Source organism: Chaetodon trifascialis, chromosome 14 (genome assembly GCF_039877785.1).
Source record: "Chaetodon trifascialis isolate fChaTrf1 chromosome 14, fChaTrf1.hap1, whole genome shotgun sequence".
Classification (NCBI taxonomy): domain Eukaryota; kingdom Metazoa; phylum Chordata; class Actinopteri; order Chaetodontiformes; family Chaetodontidae; genus Chaetodon; species Chaetodon trifascialis.
In genome coordinates, this window is record NC_092069.1 from 26726485 (window position 1) to 26745000 (window position 18516).

Here is an 18516-nt window from a genome sequence, read left to right on the forward strand (position 1 = left end):
GCAGAGTCTCTCTCTCTCTGTCTGTCTCTCTGTCTGTCTGTCTCTTTGTCTGTGGGTACCTGAGCTCCTGCAGAGTCTCTCTGATCATGGAGCTCTGTGGATGTTTGCTGCCGATCAGTCCGGCAGCCAGGTCGCTGCAGCTCTGCAGCCTCTCCTCTCCGACCTCCAGCTGCTTCAGGAAACCTTCAAACTTCCCCCGGAGCAACTGAAACGTCCATCACACACAGAAAGTCCTCACAGTCAACTCTGAAACAGCAACACTTTTCAAACATGTCTGATATTTTCCACTGCCATTTATCAGCAGACACGGACAATGAGGCAGAGTCAGGCAGTGAGATCAGCCTGTGTGACTGATCTGAGATCAGAACAGACGATACCTGAACGTGTTGGTAGTTGTTGCCCAGATCCTGAGACTCTGCTGTCTGTCTCTGCTGGTTCATCCAGTCCTCCAACTCTGAGGACTCTCGTCTGAACTCGTGGAGATGGAGGACTTCCTTTAACCTCTGACCCCTGACAGGAGACACACAGGAACACAGACAGGTGAATCCAGAGGACGACACTGCAGCAGCAGAGAGGGATGTCTTCTGAGAGTGTTTGTGTCAGAGTCTGCAGCGTGACCTAACAGCAGCATGAGTATCTGACCTGAGAGCAGCCTGGTGCTGCAGCTGCTGGTTCAGGCTGCTGAGGTGACTGTAGGGCCTGCTGAGCACCTCCAGGCTGAAGTTCTGAACAGCCTGCTCCACCTGGTCTCCTAACTGCTCCACCTCCACCTTCAGCACCTCCAACAGGCCCTCCACCACCTACAGTGAGGGAATTATCAGGATACTGTTCAGAGACACATTTTCCCATCATACACTCTGTGAGTTCAATAGCTTGAAACAGATATTCACAAATAGTGGACATAGTTTGGAAAATAAGATCTTGGAGTTCCACAGGGAACCATCCACGGCCCCTTTTGTTTCGGTTAATAACAGACCTGCAGGGGTGAGCGCTGTACCTGGTGTTTGGTGACGAGACTCTGCGTGGCCAACTGGTCTTTGCCGTAATCTTCAGTGTTCACCAGACTGAGCGTCTCGGTCAGCCTGGCCTCCAGCTCAGAGCAGTCCAACAGCAGCTGGGTCACATTCAGAGGACATTCAGCACAAAACGCTCCAAAACAAACAGTTTGTCACATTTACACTAGCAGCAGACCAGTTCAACCGTTCTCGGTCAGCAGGTGAGGGACCTGCAGTACGACATGCCGTGTTATGACGTGAACTACATGATATTAGTGTCTCGCAGTCTGACGCTGACATTCGCTCTGCTGCACCACTATTTTTAAAACCATTCCATTCCATTCCAACAATAACCACAGTCTCTGTCCGCTCACCTGTTCTCTGGTGATGGCCTTGCTCAGGTGAGCTGTTCTCCTGTTGCAGGCCTCCTCTAGCTCCTCCCACTCTGCACTCAGGTGGCTGCACCTGCAGAAAAACGGCAGACAGAACACACACAGTCATTTATCAAGGAGAAGTTCTGACCAGAAACACAAAAGAAAAATACACATTCAACCCTGAAGACAGACGAAAGGGCACCTCTGGAGCACTTCCTCTCCTTCTGATTTGCTGGATGTGGCCAGGTTCCGCCCCTTCTCCAGGACATGGTTTAGGTGTTTTCGGTGGGCGGTCACTTCCGCCTGCAACTCCTGTGTGAACACACACGCCAGCAGTTATAGCTGCTCTTCTGATTTATAAAGGTTAATTAATATATCAGGAGATGAACCTTAACAGTAGTGAAAATTGTTTTTATTTTACTCCTGTGTCTGCCTCTGATGTGCAGAGAGTTTTGTCCAAACTGGACGCTAAAAAAGCAGCAGGTCCTGACAAACTGGACCCGTTCTTTCTCAAATTGTCTGCAGATTTCATTGCTGAGCCTCTTTCGCACATTTTTAATTTGAGCTTTACCACTAGTAAAATTCCAAAAATCTGGAAGTCAGCTTTTGTTCTTCCCCTGTTAAAAGGGGGGGGACCTTCAGATGTAAATAATTATCGTCCGATATCCAAACTTTGTGTGCTCCTCTGTCCTCGAACGACTGGTCAGTGATCAGCTCAAAGATTTTCTTGAAGCAAATAATATTTTATCAATTTTCCAATCTGGTTTCAGAAAGCAACACAGCACAGTCACAGCCACTCTTAAGGTTCTGAATGATTTTAACTATGCTTTGGACTGCAAGAAATACTGTGTTGCACTTTTTATTGACTTGTCAAAAGCATTTGACACAGTAGATCACGGTTTACTGATAAACATGCTATATCAGACTGGCCTGTCTAAAAATACAGCCTTGTGGTTTGCCAATTATTTGTCTGATAGAACCCAGTGTGTTCAGATGGCTGGTTCCACCTCGTCATTTTCTGAGGTCTCCAAAGGTGTGCCCCAAGGTTCAGTCTTGGGGCCTCTTTTATTTTCTATTTATATAAACAAAATATGTGATAACCTGTCAAATGCCTCTTACCATTTTTATGCAGATGACACTGTCATCTATTGTTGGTCACCCTCAATTGTGCAGGCTCTTGAGTTTTTACAATCTGCTTTTAATGTTGTTCAATCTCGATTACAAAATCTTAAATTAGTTTTAAATGCACAAAAAACCCAACTGATGGTGTTTTCTAGATCTGGTGATTTACCAGGGAACATCCCCACAATCTTAACCTCACGAGGTGTTCCCATTGAACTTGTCTCAAATTACAAGTACTTGGGTTTTCTTATTGATTATGAGCTTTCATTCAAAGTGCATATTGTTAGTTTGGTAACCAAGCTCAGGATTAAAATTGGTTTCTATTAAAGAAACAAATCCTGCTTCTCTCTCCGAGTTCGCAAATATCTTGCTTATGCAACTTTTTTACCTCTGCTTGATTATGGTGATGTTCTGTACATGACAGCTTCAGCTAAATGTCTACAGTCCTTGAACACCGTCTATCACTGTGCGCTGAGGTTTGTCACTGGCTGTAGCAGACTCACCCATCACTGTGAACTCTATGCCAAGTCTGGATGGCCATCTCTGAGTGTCCGCCGGTACATACACTGGTTGACTCTCATTTATAAAGCTCTTCTTGGCCTAGTTCCAACGTACTTGTGTACACTTCTGCAAAGAACTAAAAGCCGCTACGCCTTACGCTCTGGTGATATCATTCATCTGATTGTCCCCCGTGTCAGGACTGAACAGGGGAAAAGAGCTTTCAGATTTGCTGCCCCATCAGCATGGAATACCCTCCAGTCTGATTTAAAAATGTCAGAGCTTATTCCATTGGAGAACTTTCGCTCTCTCTTGACTGACAGACATTGCGAGACCTTGGAACAGTGCTTGTGTTTTTAAAATTGTCATTGTGACTTCCACTGCTGCACTTTAAATGTCAACCTTTGACCTTAGTTATTGGCTGCTCTATCATATTGTTTATTGCCTGTCTGTTACTTATTGTGACGTGTGCTGGTGACCTCTTGGCCAGGTCCCCCTTGTAAAAGAGATCTCGATCTCAATGGGTCTTTTACCTGGTTAAATAAAGGTTAAATAAAAAAAAATAAAAAATAACACGTTATGAAGCTCCATTTGAGCTGTTTAGATGAACAAACGGTGAAAAGTTAACAGCAATAAACTGTCATCCAGCCGGTACCTTGTGTTTCTGCATGAGGATGAGGGCTCCTGCCAGAGACTTGTCATATCCTGTAGATCCAGAGGCTGGAACGTGTTCGGAGATCCAGCTGAGCTCCAGATCCACGTCGTGATAAAACCCAAAGAGCAGCACCGATGCCTCCAGCTGAGCTCGACGCTGGTCCAGAGGCTTCTGGAGAGACTTGAACCTGCAGCACAAAGCTAATCGAATCAACATCGTCTGCTTCAGGTCCCGCTACACCTGACATAAATCATCTCCCTTCCTTTGTCCTCTTCCCATTTTCACTGTTCACCAAAGATAAAGAGGATTTAGTTAAAATAAAGTAAAATTAGCTCTCTGTAGAATAATTAGAACTGGAACCAAGTTGTAATATATGCAAAAAATAATTCCATTTTTTTTGTTCCAGAACTTTTGAAAAACGGAGGTTGGACCCGAATTTCTTACTGTCGTATACTCGATCAGCTGTTCCAGATTTTAAACAAAATTAAGAGATTGCAGCCTTGCTAGCATCTGCGCTAACCAGGTGTACTCGTACTAAGTGCACCATGTTAACAGCTCTGTTTAGCATGCTAATTAGCACTAAACACAAACGACAGCTGATGGTGAAGCCAGACTGTGTGGGACTGCCCTCTAATTCAGGAAATACTGTTTATATGCTATTGTTCTGACTGAAGAAATGATGTTTAGTGACTGTATGCAGTGTTACAGTGAAATGATTGAATGACGTATAATCAATGTTTGGTGCACTGCTGCTGTTAGCCTGCTAGCCACATTAGCTTCTGCCTGATGCTGGACTTGGATGAAAAGTCAGAGGATCATCAAAGATGGAATGTCCAAACCAATAAATGTCAACTTCAGGGTGCAGCAGAGAAAAAGTCAGATGACATCAGGATTCATCCTCTGGGGACTCTACAGTCTGTTCAAAATTTCAACACCATCCATCCAACAGTTGTCCACATGTGTGGGTTTGGACCAGAGTGGTGGACTGAGCCACCCCTCGAGCTAGCGCGGCTAAAACCAGTCTCAGTGAACTGCAGCTTTAACTGCTGCTGAACCTGCAGAGTGTGGAGTCGACTCACAGAGTGAGGTAAGTATCGGTCTCCTGTAGGATCCTCTGAGAGTCGAAGTGGTTGGAGGCCAGGTGTTTGGCCCTGCTGACGATGGAGTTGATCTTCTCCGCCAGCTCCTTGGCCTCCTGCTCCAGCTGCTGGTGCTCCTTCACACAGAAACACAGCAGTGACTGACGGCTAACAGGCTCCACAGTAACTGCTGTATGCAACTGAACTGGACTGGACCACCATGGGCCCTGTTTAAATGGCCGCCGCTCTGTGGCCTCAGTGAGCTCACCTTCAGGAGCTGTCGGCTGGAGCGGAGGTCGTGACCTTTGGCAGCGTTGTTCAGCATCCACTGGATGGCTTCAATCTTCAGCTTGGCATCCTGAGGAGGAGGAGGGATTTTTTTTAGCGCATACATCAGCCACTTGGTCATTTTTGGGTTAATGTACACACAGCTGAGTCTCTCAGTCAGCTGATCCTTCAGTCAGTTTCCCACTCAGTGTTTTTTACCTGCAGCAGCTCCATCAGCTGCTCCTGCTGTCCTGCCTGTCTCAGTTTGTCCCCTCTGTCAGCCATCTTGTCCTGAAGTCTCCTCCAGCCGCTGCTGAGCTGAGCCGACTTCGTCCTGATGCTCTGACTGTTGTAGTGCTCCTCAGCCAGCATCTCCTGCCCCAGCTGGACACATTCAGACATGATGTAAGCTGCGTTTGCGACAGTTCATTGAAACGAAGCCGGTTTTTCCTTCACCGTTTCATTGGACTGGGAACCAGTGAGCAGCCCATTACCTGAACCAGCCTGTCCAGCCAGACCTGGTTAGCCTGCATTTCGCTCTCAGCCGCCTCGTGTCTCTTCAGCTTGCGGAGGATGTTGGTGGGGTCGCGGTACGACTCGTCCTCCGCCACCTTGAACCTCTCCTCCATCCACAGCAGCAGCTCGTCTGAGTCTCTCTGGAACTCCTGCAACACCAAACACCAGGAAACCAAGGACTGATGACTGAATTAACATGAAATATGAAAGTCCAACATTATTTTGAGGTTTTTCTCACAGGAATTGCTCTTAAAGAACAAACAGTGTCTGAGTTATAGCAATTCTGAGTCTGTGTGTTGGAGCTAATCTAGAGGTTTGTCCTCGGTCACTGGAGGCATCAGGACAAAAGTGGAAAACAGATCAGAGTCTTTACAGGAACAACAACAACAACAGAAATGATAGTGATACCTGATATTTCTTGGAGGCCAGCAGCAGACTCCTCCTCTGCCCGCTGCCCTCCTTCAGCCTCCTGTTGGCCGCCTGGATGCTCCTGCTCCTCTCCATGATGCTTAAAGATAAACTCAGCGTTACACACAAATCCCTGCTCAACGTTGGTTATTAACACTGAACGGTAGGTATCGTGTTCATAAAGCCGACATGACGGAGCTCCACCACCATTTATCAGCCATGTTTTACAATATAAGATACTGTAAAACAAGCAAAAACTAATGAAACGAGTGTTCTTTCAGACATGAACATCTGGTGTAATGCAAATCACAGAACACGATTTACTAGAATCTGTTAGATTATCATGTTTTGTTTTGTTTTTTTTACATATTTTGAGTCTCAGGTGAATCCTGTATCTGATGACACACCAACAGATATTTGTGTTTTTACACACACGGGTCTCATAACTGAGGCACAAACTGGTTTCTGCTGCTCTCTTACTGTTTTGCAGCGTAGTGCTGCTGTTTGACGAGCTCTTGGCTGCGGTCAGTGAAATGGTCGACTCGCTGGTCCAAAGCTTTCAGGAGACCTTCCAGCTCCTCCTGTCGGCCCAGCAGACTGTGGACACTGTCCACCGAGTCCTGCATCAGTAAACACATCATCAGAACACGTCGAACCGTTGTCCCAAACATCGAAGTCAAGTGATGGAAAACGGATCCTCACCCCGATGTCGCTGACCCTCAGTCGGGCTTCGTGTCCGGACAGCGCCGCCTCGATCCAGTCTCCTTCCTGGTTCAGCCTCTGGAGCTCCAGCCCCTGCTCCAAACGCTCCTTCCTACTTTTCCACAGCTTGTCAAGCTTGGACCAGTCAGCACTGAGATTATCCAGGGTCTGTTGAATGTCAACACCCCCTGTCTTCCCATTGGACGAGCCCCTCTGGAGAGACTTCCCCAGCCTCTCCGTCTCCTTCAGCCTGAGAAACAGTTTAAACAAACTGGATTCATCATTTCTCTGCTTACCAAACACTGAGCCCACAGGGAGGAGCCAGCAGTCCTTACCTGCTCCTCTGCTCCTCCATCTCCAGCTGGAGCTCCTGGTGTTGCTCCAGCAGAGCGACGGCGGAGGCCACGTCGGTCGCCGTCTCCTCCTGCAGGAGGCGCTCCCGGACCGAGCCGGCCCAGCGCTGCAGCTCCTTGGCCTGCTTCTGGAAGCTCTGCAGCCTGCGCGCCTCCTCCAGCAGTCGCTGCCTGTCAGCGGCCTGACGCTTCAGCTGCTCCACAACAGAGCAGGAGAACAGTGTGAACGAGAGGCGAGATCAGACGACACGTCGCTAACGTTCAGGCTGTGATGATGAACTGAAGTCAAACCTGATGCAGCAGAGCCTCAAGACCCCGGACCTCCTCTGAGATGGCTGCGCTCTCTGCTGGACTGCAGTCCTGCTTCCTGTAAGACAGGAAATGACATCATTGAGGACTATAAAGTTAAAACTTGAGCTTTTGAAGTGTTTAAATCACAACAGGAAACAGCTCCCGTACATCTTGGCGACGCTCTTCAGGTAGGCGATCTTGCTCTCCAGGGCCTGGATGTCTCTGAGGGCCTGAGCCTGGTTCTTCTCTTCGGCCTGCAGGGTGAAGGAGCTGCAGCCCACGTCCACGGCGTCGAGGCGGGACAGCTGATCCTGCAGCTGAGCTTTGGCCTCCTCGCAGCTCTGCAGGAAGGACTGCACATCTGCTGTGCTCAGCAGCTCGTGGCATTTCTCGTCCTTCAGCTTCTGGATCCGATCCCACCTGCAGAGACCAGGGACGGAGACCAGACTGGCATCAACGGCAGTTTGGTGCAGACTGGGAGATCCTGGCCTGATCATTAATATATTATTGATCTGATCTTCGTGTCAGATGTTGGTTGATCGTTATCTGGACCAGGAAGCTGAGCTTCAGGGTCGGTTTGTACCTGCTGGTAACCGCCCTCTGTCTGGTCTGGATCTCTCTCTGTTTACTGTGTCGGCTCTTCACCAGCTCCTCCGCCATTCTGATGATGTCATCCAACTGGCCACGCCCACTCACCAGCTCAGTCAGGAAGTTCTGGAACAGGAAGTCCATCAATACTGCTTGTAACCAGTGTGAACCATCAACCTGAGTTCACATGGTTTGAGTTTTCCTCGTTAAAAATGTCAGCTGGTCTTTTCATTTTACGCACTTTCTTCAGGGTTCAGATACATCAGAGCTCAAATTCAGTAAGCTAGGCTAACCACAGACTCACTCGACACACAGACGCGAGATCTCTAACAGGAACAACGCGACTCAAACTCTTTAAGTTCAGGTCTTCACCTCGTATTTGGCCTGAACCGCTCCCAGGTTGTCGCCGTCGGTGCTCAGGGTGTTCAGGACGTTCTCCTTGTCCTCCATCCATGATTCGAACTCCTGGCAGCTGTTGTAGAATCGATGCAGACGCAGCGTCTCTTCCAGACTCCTCGTCTTTGACTGCAAACACAAAACAAAGAGCTGCCGTGAAATCGAAAAGACTTTAATCTGCACACAAACTACATTTCCCATGGTGCCCTGTTACCTTGACCAGGCTGAGCAGGGCGTTGTAGTCCCGGTCCAGGCTGGCCTGCGTGCTCTCCACGGTGTCTCTCTGGTACTGCGGGTCTGGCAGCCATGTTGTCTGGATCTCCGCCGTGCCGCGCCGCATCGAGCGGCTGCGCCTCGGATGACTCAGCTTCCTTCTCGGGCTCTCTGGGACGCCATTGGTGGAGGAGGGCGGGGTTGGGGGAGGAGCCTGAGCAGAGTGAGGAAGAAGGAAGGTACGGACAATGATTTCTTATTGATCTGAAATCATCTTCACAGGATGGACTCACTTATCGATCATTGATCTAATGAGTGTTATTGATTACTGATCGTACGGCGGCTGGCAGCAGGGTCAGGTAGGTTTTGGGGATGAGCTGCTGGTTTCCTCGGTCGTCTCTGACCAGAACTCGATCTCCATCCTGTTCAGAGCTGATGATGGTTACAACCTCATTACGATCCCACGACACCGGCCCTGAAAATCACGTCAAGTCAGATTCAGCATTTCAGCGGGAGATCTTTTCTTTTTCAGCGTTTCCTCCAGCTGAAGCTCGTTTTCCTGCTGGTGTTATAAAAGCTGAAGAAAAGGGAAAACAGGCTGAACAATAAACCAACGTGGTCGACCTCTCACTGACCTTATTTCTTAGAGTTCATTTACAAACACAAAAGCTAACGTTTAGACTGTGTCTTTTCCCATCATGCACTGCAGCTGACAGTACCTCTGATGTATCTGAAGCGGACCTTGGCCTTGCTGTCCTCGCTCCGAGGGGCGGAGCTCCCAGAGCCCATCCCACCCCTGGCACTGTGTGGTGATGATGTCACCACACCTGGCCCCTCCTCCTCTCCAGAGGACTCGCTGTATTGGATCATCTTACTCTGCTGAGGCTCCGCCTTCACAAGAAGAGCCAGTGTTTAGAAACGTGTCGACAGTCTCTCATTGGTTTAGACTTTATTACGCCGTCAGGTTCTGTACCGTCAGCGCCGTCAGCTGAGCGGCGCTCCTCGCCTGCTCTGACAGCCTCTTTATCTCCGAGCCGTAGGCCGCCATCTCCTTCTCCAGCCACAGGTGGCGCTGCAACAACGCCGCAGTGCTCAGCTCGTCCTTCCCATGATCCTCGGTGGTCAGCAGCGGTTTTCTGTCGCTCAGCCAGGAGTTGGCCTCCGCCACATCTGCAAAGTACTGAACGGAGAAAGCAGTGAGCTGAGGCATCTAAACTTTTTTCTTCCTCGTCCATTTTGGCTGTTTCCTCTTCCTGGTTCGTGTCTCTTTACCTGTCTGTTTGTGTGTCTACCTGTTTTATGGTTGCGGCGGCCTGCAGCCTCTTGCGGTGCCCTGTCGCCTCGTCGGTCATGTGACTCCACTGCTTCTTCAGGGTGCTGATCCACTTCTGGATGGCCCGCTGGCCGGCCGGACCCTGTTTGGACAGCAGATCCTGACCTCGAACCAGAACTCCTCGGTACAGAGACTCCTGGGCCTGCAGCTCCGCCTCCAGAACCTGACGGCCAATCAGATGGTCGAACACAGATCAGACGGACTTTTCATTTGTCTGTGTCCTTTATTGACTTCACAGACGAGGATAAAAACAGATCAAATAAGCAAAGAGGGACTTTGATGTTTTGTAGTGTTTTTGCAGCCTCTGTAGGGAAGAGTGACGATGATGACGATTGCGTGCTGACGCCCTCCCATGGCCCACCTTGTGTTTGTGCTGGGTCAGCTGGATATGGCTGAGGTCTCGTCCCAGTCCGGCAGTCTGCAGCCTCAGCCAGCGCTCATACAGCCAGGCCTCCAGCTCCTCACAGTCATAGAAGAACTCAAACAACCGCAACTGAGCCTCCAACTGCCTCCTCCTGACAGAGGAGAGGAGAGGAGAGGAGAGGAGAGGAGAGGAGAGGAGAGGAGAGGGAAGGATGGAGAAAGACAGATGGAGGTGTAAAGGAGTGACACATTCAGATCTGTGGTTCAGTAAATGATCAGCAGCTGAAAAAGTGAAAAGAGAAGAAAACCTGTCGTTGCTGAGAGACACCAGAGATTTGTACTGAGTGTCGAGAGCTCTCACTCTGCTCTGAATCTGCTGAGCGTCTCTCACTTTCACCTGCGAGGAAGATGAAGACAGATGATTGGACAACTCAACCAGGAAGTGAAGACTGCACTCACATCTATTCAGTAAATCCAAGTAAAAGTCCCAAATTCAAATATGCAGGACGGCCACTTTCAGACAGCAAAGGAGAACTACATGGAAATACTTCAGTTAAGTACAAGTACAGAACTTGAGTAACTGTACTGTGTACTAGTACAGCGTGGTGATGATCAGTGTTGTACCTTTAGCGCCGTCCTGCTGATGGTGACGATGGTTTCACCGTGAGCTGAGATTTGAGCCTCCAGGAGGTCCTGCTTCTGAAGGAGAGACTCCACCTCCGTCAGCTGTTTGCCCAGTTCAGAGGAGCTGGCCTGGGACTGGACACAGAGAGGAGGAGGAGGAGGAGGAGGAGGAGGAGGAGGAGGAGGAGGAAGGACACGCTGGGAAACTTCATCACATATTGCTTGATTTAAGTTATTTCAGATTTATTAGTGTTTCATTGGCTCAGAGGTCGTGAACAGTGTTTGAAAAGCTGACAAGAAGCTTCCTGCTCAGCGTCCTCTTCAGTCACCACCTGAGTCAACTCACCTGGAGCTCCTTCAGCTCCTGGGAGACGAGCTCAATGTCTCGGAGCACACTGAGACTTTCTACTACATTTCCCAGCAGCCCCCTCTGGCCTTGGAGCTGCTGCAGCAGGTCCCTCCATCGGCAACTAATGCTCTCCTCTCTTTTACACACACACACACACACACACACACACACACACACACACACACACACACACACACACACACACAGATACAGAGATACATGTGTACATGCAGTATAAACACACAAATGGCCTCCTGTGCTGATGAGGGCGCCGTCGTCCACCATGCTGTCAGAGCCCCTCTCACCTCCTGATTATCTGCTCCTTGCTGTGGTAGTTTCCTTTCTCGATGGTCTTGGCCATGTCTCTCAGAGCGGTGAAGCGTGGCTCTCTGGCCAGGGCGTCGGTGGCCAGGGCCTCCAGGCGCCGGCCGGCCGCCTGGGCCTCCTCTAAGGTGGACAGACCTCGGACGTCCTGCCTCCGGATCAGACGCAGCGTGTCCTCCAGGTACCCCTCCCTCAGCGCTGCCTGAGACACACGAGTGAATGACTGGTTACATGTTTGACCTTCAGAGGCTAAAGCAGCAACATGGAGGCAAGCCCAGGACTTTTCTTGTACGAGAGACAGAGAGAGAGAAAGAGAGAGAGAGACAGAGAGACACAGAGAGAGAGAGAGGCAGAGAGAGACAGAGAGAGAGAGAGACAGAGAGACACAGAGAGAGAGAGAGACAGAGAGAGAGAGAGACAGAGAGACACAGAGAGAGAGAGAGAGAGAGAGAGAGAGAGAGAGAGAGAGACAGACAGACAGACAGACAGAGAGAGAGACAAAGAGACACAGAGAGAGAGAGAGAGAGAGAGAGAGAGAGAGAGAGAGACAGAAAACAGACTCATGGGACATCTGGAGGTTTGGGACAGTTTGGGGACGTCTTGGCTCTGAACGGTGCTGCTTTGGACAGACGTTGTTACCTTCCTCCCAAACTTCTGGGCGAGCTGCTCCAGGTTCTCCAGGTGACGCAGCGCCCCCTGCAGGGCTCGCTCTCGCTCATGTTCAGCTCTCTCCAGCACAGCCCAGCTCTTCTCCACGTCCCTCAGGGTTTTACCTTCAGACAGAACAGGTGGAAGTATTCATGACATCATCATAGTGGGTTCGACAGAATACAACAAACTGTGTGTGTGTGTGTGTGTGTGTGTGTGTGTGTGTGTGTGTGTGTGTGTGTGTGTGTGTGTGTGTGTGTGTGTGTGTGTGTGTGTGTGTGTGTGTTAAATACCCTCTGGAGGACTGTAAGCCCATTGGTTGTTGGCTGCCAGCTGAGTCTTCAGGCTGAACAGGTGAGCTTCAATCACACCACGCTCCTAAAGACAGAGGCGGACAAAAAGAGACCAAATTACTGTTTTATAAATATAAAATGAACACATACACAAGCCAAACTGAGTATAAGTATTTAATAAAATACTTAGAAATAGAAATAGAAACAGACTGAAGTCAGATGTTTTGTGATCAGCGAGAAACGATCGATGCTGATCGTCTGATCGTCTGAAGGCCGAGCAGGTGAAGCTGGTTCCTGATCATCAGCTGCTGTCTCACCTGGTATTTGGGAGGTTTCTCCACAGTCCTGTAGGACTTGAAAGCCGTCATCAGCTTCTGCATCTCCCTCACAGAGTTTGGGAAACGTCTGTCGTTCAGCTGCTCCACCTTCAATCAATCAATCAGACAATAATCAATCAGTCCACAGACACACTGACAAACTTCTTCTTTACATCCAAACGTCAAAACTTGTAGTTTTTGTGACCTTGGTTTTGATCCAGTGAAGCAGATCTGAGACCAGTCTCTCGTACTGGGCCTTCATGTCGTCCAGCTCCATCAGCATCCCAACGATCTGAGGAGAACATTTGAGGAAAAGTCTTCACCAGTCTGACTGTCAGCGCTTCACACCAAACATGTGGCAACACAAAACTTTGGTATCGTAACGAGGGTGAACGATGATTCAGGTGCATCATGACGCCGTCTTGACTGCTGCTCTGACTTGGTGGATAATTTTCTGTTAGTCAATTAATTGCTGCAGCTCTAAGTATAAAAATGTTGCTGTGAGAACGAGGCGGTGGGGTTTGTATCGAGGATCGAGGATCGATCCCTGAGGAACCTCAGAGGTCACTTCAGAGGTTCCTGATCATGAAAAGGTTTCAGACCTGCGTGACTTTGAGGACAAACACAGTAAACATCAGCACAGGAAGCTGCAGACACACAGAACAAACCTTGTGGTGGGATCTGACGAAAGGTTCCCTCCTGTACCGCCTCCTCACCCACTGACCACTCAGACTTCCTCCCATCAACATACTGTTAACCCTGCACACGCACACCTACAGCGCACCACCCAGCCGCACAACCTGAAACACCTGGAGCACACCTGGACACGACCGGTACATTTACACCGAATGAAGGTAAAACCTGTCAGTCAAAGGAGACACCTGGACAGAGCTTTGACCCACCTGCTGTGCTGCGGACATGAGACACAGGTAAACATACACCTGGTACACCTGGAAATCACTGTAAATATCCTTGAACACACCAGGTGTAGCTCTTCTTTAAATTACACAATGGAGGTGTATCACCAGAGGTGATTCTGGAAACCTTGATCACACCTGAAACTAGTTTACACCTGAAAAGCTTTTTTTCCAAACTCAACATACCCCGAACACACCTGGACACACCTTTTGCATTCAGTGTAACTGCTCCCAGGTACCTTCACCACATTCAAAGCACACCTCGTACACCTGCCATCTCCAGATTCTGTGTTGAAAGCTCTAACATACGTGGAATGCACCTGGACACACCTGGTGCATGCAGTATAGCTGCATCCACACCTGAAGCTCACCTGTGTCAACTCCCTTTTTGAGCCCGGGCTCAAACCTCTTCACATAAGCACCATACCTACAAGGTACCTGTACACACCTGGAACCACCAGCAGCAGACAACCTTGCAGGCTGCTAGACGTGCACCCACAAACCTACGACACACCTGAACCTACCTGCCGCATGTCAGCCATCATTAAGTGACCCCAGGTAGATCACTGGACCGGGACATACCTGGTTTACCTGGTTTAACAGCCAATGTTGCTCGAGCGCCAAACATCACCAAACATTAAGAGGCGAGTGGATGAAGAACGACTTCGACACGTCGTTGCTAATTAATCTGTGACATCAGTGTTTAACGAAGTAGAACTTACAGCTGACTTCATCACACCGACGTTAAAATCATGTTCTGAGGATCTAATTTCACCACAAACAGACACACTGATGGGAGAAGACAGACAGCGTGGAGTCAAACAACCAGATCAGAGTCCGAGAGGCCGAGTTCAAGAAGCGCCGCCTGAAACCCTCACAAAGCAGCAGCAGCATCTTCTGAGACGCTCTGACGGCTGCGTTTGCTCCGACAAACATCGTCTGCACTCCGTCACTTCAGATCAGATGACTGAAGAGACGTTTTCAGCTCTGAAGCCTCAATGAAGCTCTGAAACAAAGCAGATATGTCCGCTTATGACCATACACAGGTCACTAGAGTCTAACAACAGCAATAAAAACCAGCATCCAACGGTCTCTCGGTCCTCTGTGGACCCCTGACAGTTTGCTGCGAGCTGACTGAACTCAGATCAGACCCTCCATCTGGCTCCTCTCCTCACTCTACAGGTGCAAACAGCAGGTCAGGTGTGTCTGCAGAGTTTAGTCCAGGAGCTGTGAGCTCCGTGAAGGTTTCTGCCTCCAGCAGCGTCTCAGTGTGTGATCAGATCTGATCAGCTTAGAGTCTGAAGCCCCGCCCACTCCACTCCTGTGTGCTGGAGCTCTGTCAGAAGGTGACTTCCTGTCAGTCCTGAATCTAATCCAGCAGTAATCCACACTGAGTGACAGGCAGGAGGTGGAAGTGACGGATTAGAGGAAGTCACCGTGTGAGAGTGAGCCAACAGGTGAAGGGAAGGGTTCTACGCTCAGCAGCAGGTAGAACAAACTGTGTGTGTTCTAAGCAGACAGAGGGCAGCTGCTGCAGCTCCTGAAGCCACCTGCAGAGGGCGGCAAAACCCACAGTCTGTCTGTGAGTCTGATGACAGAACTACTACTACTACTACTACTACTACTACTACTACTACTGCTACCACTGCTGCTGATCATTCTCCTTCACTCCCTCATCGCAGTAAGCACCTGATCAAAACCACAATATTGAGGACAAAATCAAAAAATGTAGCCGCCTGCTGTATCTGTCAAACACATAAAAACAGAGTCCATCTCATGGACCGGTGCTGGTTCTGGTTCTGGTGCTGGTTCAGACCTTGGCGAGTCTCTTCTGGATGGTCTGTCCCTGCTTCATCCTGGAGAAGTAGTGGTAGTACAGGGACACGTAGGTCATGATGGACTTCTCGTCCGGATGAGGGACCACGATGTCCTCCACCTCCAGTAGCTGCATGATGCCGAACTCCCGATCCGCCAGAGAGAAGGCGTGGCCCAGGTTATGACGGGGGTTGTCGCCACGGAGACGGCGGTAGTCAAAAAGGTCAGGCCTGGGATGGAGAGAGAGGGCGGAGCAGATTGGACCCTGTGTGTGTGTGTGTGTGTGTGTGTGTGTGTGTGTGTGTGTGTGTGTGTGTGTGTGTGTGTGTGTGTGTGTGTGTTACCGGTGTGCGTGGATGAGGGCGTTGAAGGCGAGGCCGTCCCTCCAGCTGGATGAGAAGTCCTGCACGTCGACGCCATGGTAACCCGCTGTTTTCCTCTGACACCAGATCAGCAGAGCCTCCTTCGCTGAGCGCCGGGCAACACTGGCTCCACCCTCCGGCTGTGACAGGAAAAGAGGAAAGGAGCAGGAAGACAGACGACGCCGTGCTGGACTGAGTCGACTTTCAACTTGTTTTCTTTTATTCCAAAAAGAAGTTTTTGAAGTTCAAGTCTCAGATTTTCACGAGTGAACTAGAAAGAAAATAAAGGTTTCGGGTTCGTTACCTCCTCCAGGTTAATGGGTCCAATCTGGAACCTGAGGATGATGATCCACAGCAGACCCAGGATCAGCGTACGGTCCCCGTCAACCACATTCTCTGGACCAATCAGATCCACCCGAATCTGACAGCAAACACAGCGATTGGTTAGTTTTGAGCTCGACCTGCTGCTCACAGTCTCGCTGTCAGGACCAGATTCTCAGTTTATGGAGCAGCTGCGAAAAGACTAAAACCATCACCTCAAACTGTTGAGCTTCAAAACAAATCCAAAATAAATTGGCCTTAACGAGCACTTTGGATCACTGCTCAGTGGAGAGAATCACCTGCTCACTCTGCTCGGCTTTGAGTGAAAGTAAGAGCTGTAATGCCTGAAGATCAACACCAGGTGGAGCCAAACACAAGGCACTGAACACAGACGTAAGTCATGAGAGCCAAAGACCTCAGCTGCTCACTCAGCAGGTTTCTGCTGTTTTCACACAGTGAAATGAGAAACAGACTGAAAACAGTCAGTCTGGAGGAGCCAGGTGAGTCACCTGGGCTTTTAGGGCTCTGCACGACAGACAGGTGAGTCACCTTAGTTTTGAGGAAGCTGATGGCGATGCTGTTGTTCTCCAGGCAGTGGACCCTTAGCTTGCGGCGGCTGGGCGGAGGCAGCGTCTCTCTGGAGATGAGCTCCAGCAGACGGATCAGAGCGACTCCGGTCTTCAGCTCCGTGTAAACGTCCGTCAGCTGCACCTTCTCCTGCAGACGAGATGACAGCGAATGACAGACCACCTTTCACTCTGGTGTCACACCCAAAACTAGTGAGTTAAAGACGAGGAAATTTGTACTAAAACTGTAACTTTCAGCTGAATCTCATTGGATCTGCCTCCTACTTCATCTTCAGATAACCTTTAAATGTCTCTCTGCGCAGAGCGAGGACGTCCAGCGCTGCAAGAGGGATGAGTCACATGATCACCTGCTGAAAAGCTGTGGACGCACCTTTAAACAGGAACCTAAACACATGACCTTCAGCTGTACTGGAGTACTTTCACTTTCATACACTGAAACTTCAGTGAAGTATGTGAATACTTCTTCCACCTCTGCATACTGTGCAGTGTGAGTGGTAGAAGTACACAGAGGGTACAGCAATGAGTCAAACTCGAGTGTTTTCAAGATGTAAACATGTTGACAGCTCTGTGACTGCAGGAAGTTCACTGTGAACTTAAATCATCCTGAGAGTCGCTGCTTCTTCCTCTGAAGTGCCTTACATAACGTCTGTCCAGCCCGGTTCAGGACGTCCTGTTGTCCACAGGTCAGGCAGCATCGGACAGCTCCAAGTAGTTCGTTAGGTGGAGACATGAGGAATGGAGACATGAGGAATGTCTCCACCTAATGAACTGTTCGGAGACGCTTGTACCTTTAGACAGATCCTCAGTGGGTTTACAGCTCCTTTATCAGGACGTCTCTGAGACCAAAAGTCCACCATGTCCTCGTTCCATGATCACAGACTCTACAGTCCTCAGACCAGCCTGCCAATTCAAGAATCCCCTGACATTTGCTGCTTTTCTCTCCTCTGTTGGATGACCTGAGCTCAATTTGATCCTGATTTCAGGCCAAACGTTTGAAAATGTTCTTCAGTTGACGACTGGACGGACATCAACCCGACAGATTTACTGCAACCATTTAAAAAGACATCGACAGCTGAGACGAATGACAACGACAATATTACTGGAATGTGGTTTATATCCAGAAAAAACACAAAACAACATAAAATGTTGCTAAAATCATTCTAACAATAAGACAAACTTCTTTCATTCTGGATCAATCTGCTGATCGTTTCCTCCATCGATTGATTGGTTTGGAAACGTTGTGCAAACAGTGAGAAATGTGGTCACAATGAGCCCAAAGTGATGCCTCCACCATGTTTGTTTGGTCCAAAGCTCCACATGATGACAGACACATTCAGATCAATGAGAGGAAAAGCAGCCAATCAGACATCAGAGAAGATCAAACATCACATGATTCCACAGCAAAGTGGGTAAAGTGGCATGAAGAGAAAAGACTCAAGTAAAGTACAAGTACCTCAAATTTCTGCCTAAGTGCAGTACAGTAACTGATAGTTTGTGTGTTAGCAGCCATGCCTGCTGGATTTCCATGAGCTTTAGTGGGAGCACTGGGAACCATTACACTTCAATAGACTGAAGCCAATGTGAGTGATGTGTTCGGGTGTAACACTGAGCTGCAGGATAACTCAGTTTTCTTCATTGTTGTTTATCCAGTAATTGTGAAACAGGAAGTGGGGCTATCTGAACAGCCTTTTGTGGGAGTACTTTGGTTTGATTTCCTGTCGCCTTGAACGAAACAGTCACTCAGAGTTCATCACATCCATCATCGCTTACTGACGGCTCTGTTCGCCATTAACGACATGCGCGTTA

At 49.2% G+C, this 18516-nt stretch overlaps 1 protein-coding gene across 1 annotated transcript in view; it reads right to left on the reverse strand.

Annotated features, from left to right (window-relative positions):
• Positions 1-18516, reverse strand: part of sptbn5 (spectrin, beta, non-erythrocytic 5) — a 39812-nt gene that overhangs the window by 16308 nt on the left and 4988 nt on the right. The window contains 37 exon segments of the mRNA XM_070978601.1: positions 60-205; positions 378-510; positions 643-800; positions 998-1114; positions 1370-1460; positions 1572-1681; positions 3645-3831; positions 4724-4860; positions 4992-5081; positions 5210-5374; positions 5485-5655; positions 5915-6014; positions 6395-6534; positions 6617-6866; positions 6952-7163; positions 7261-7336; positions 7429-7680; positions 7844-7974; positions 8221-8373; positions 8459-8671; positions 8796-9016; positions 9285-9348; positions 9431-9637; positions 9750-9953; positions 10152-10305; positions 10462-10550; positions 10778-10912; positions 11124-11262; positions 11432-11652; positions 12090-12223; positions 12392-12476; positions 12709-12816; positions 12914-13000; positions 15442-15670; positions 15785-15942; positions 16107-16223; positions 16673-16840. Of these exon segments, the coding sequence (XP_070834702.1) occupies positions 60-205; positions 378-510; positions 643-800; positions 998-1114; positions 1370-1460; positions 1572-1681; positions 3645-3831; positions 4724-4860; positions 4992-5081; positions 5210-5374; positions 5485-5655; positions 5915-6014; positions 6395-6534; positions 6617-6866; positions 6952-7163; positions 7261-7336; positions 7429-7680; positions 7844-7974; positions 8221-8373; positions 8459-8671; positions 8796-9016; positions 9285-9348; positions 9431-9637; positions 9750-9953; positions 10152-10305; positions 10462-10550; positions 10778-10912; positions 11124-11262; positions 11432-11652; positions 12090-12223; positions 12392-12476; positions 12709-12816; positions 12914-13000; positions 15442-15670; positions 15785-15942; positions 16107-16223; positions 16673-16840 (5552 nt within the window).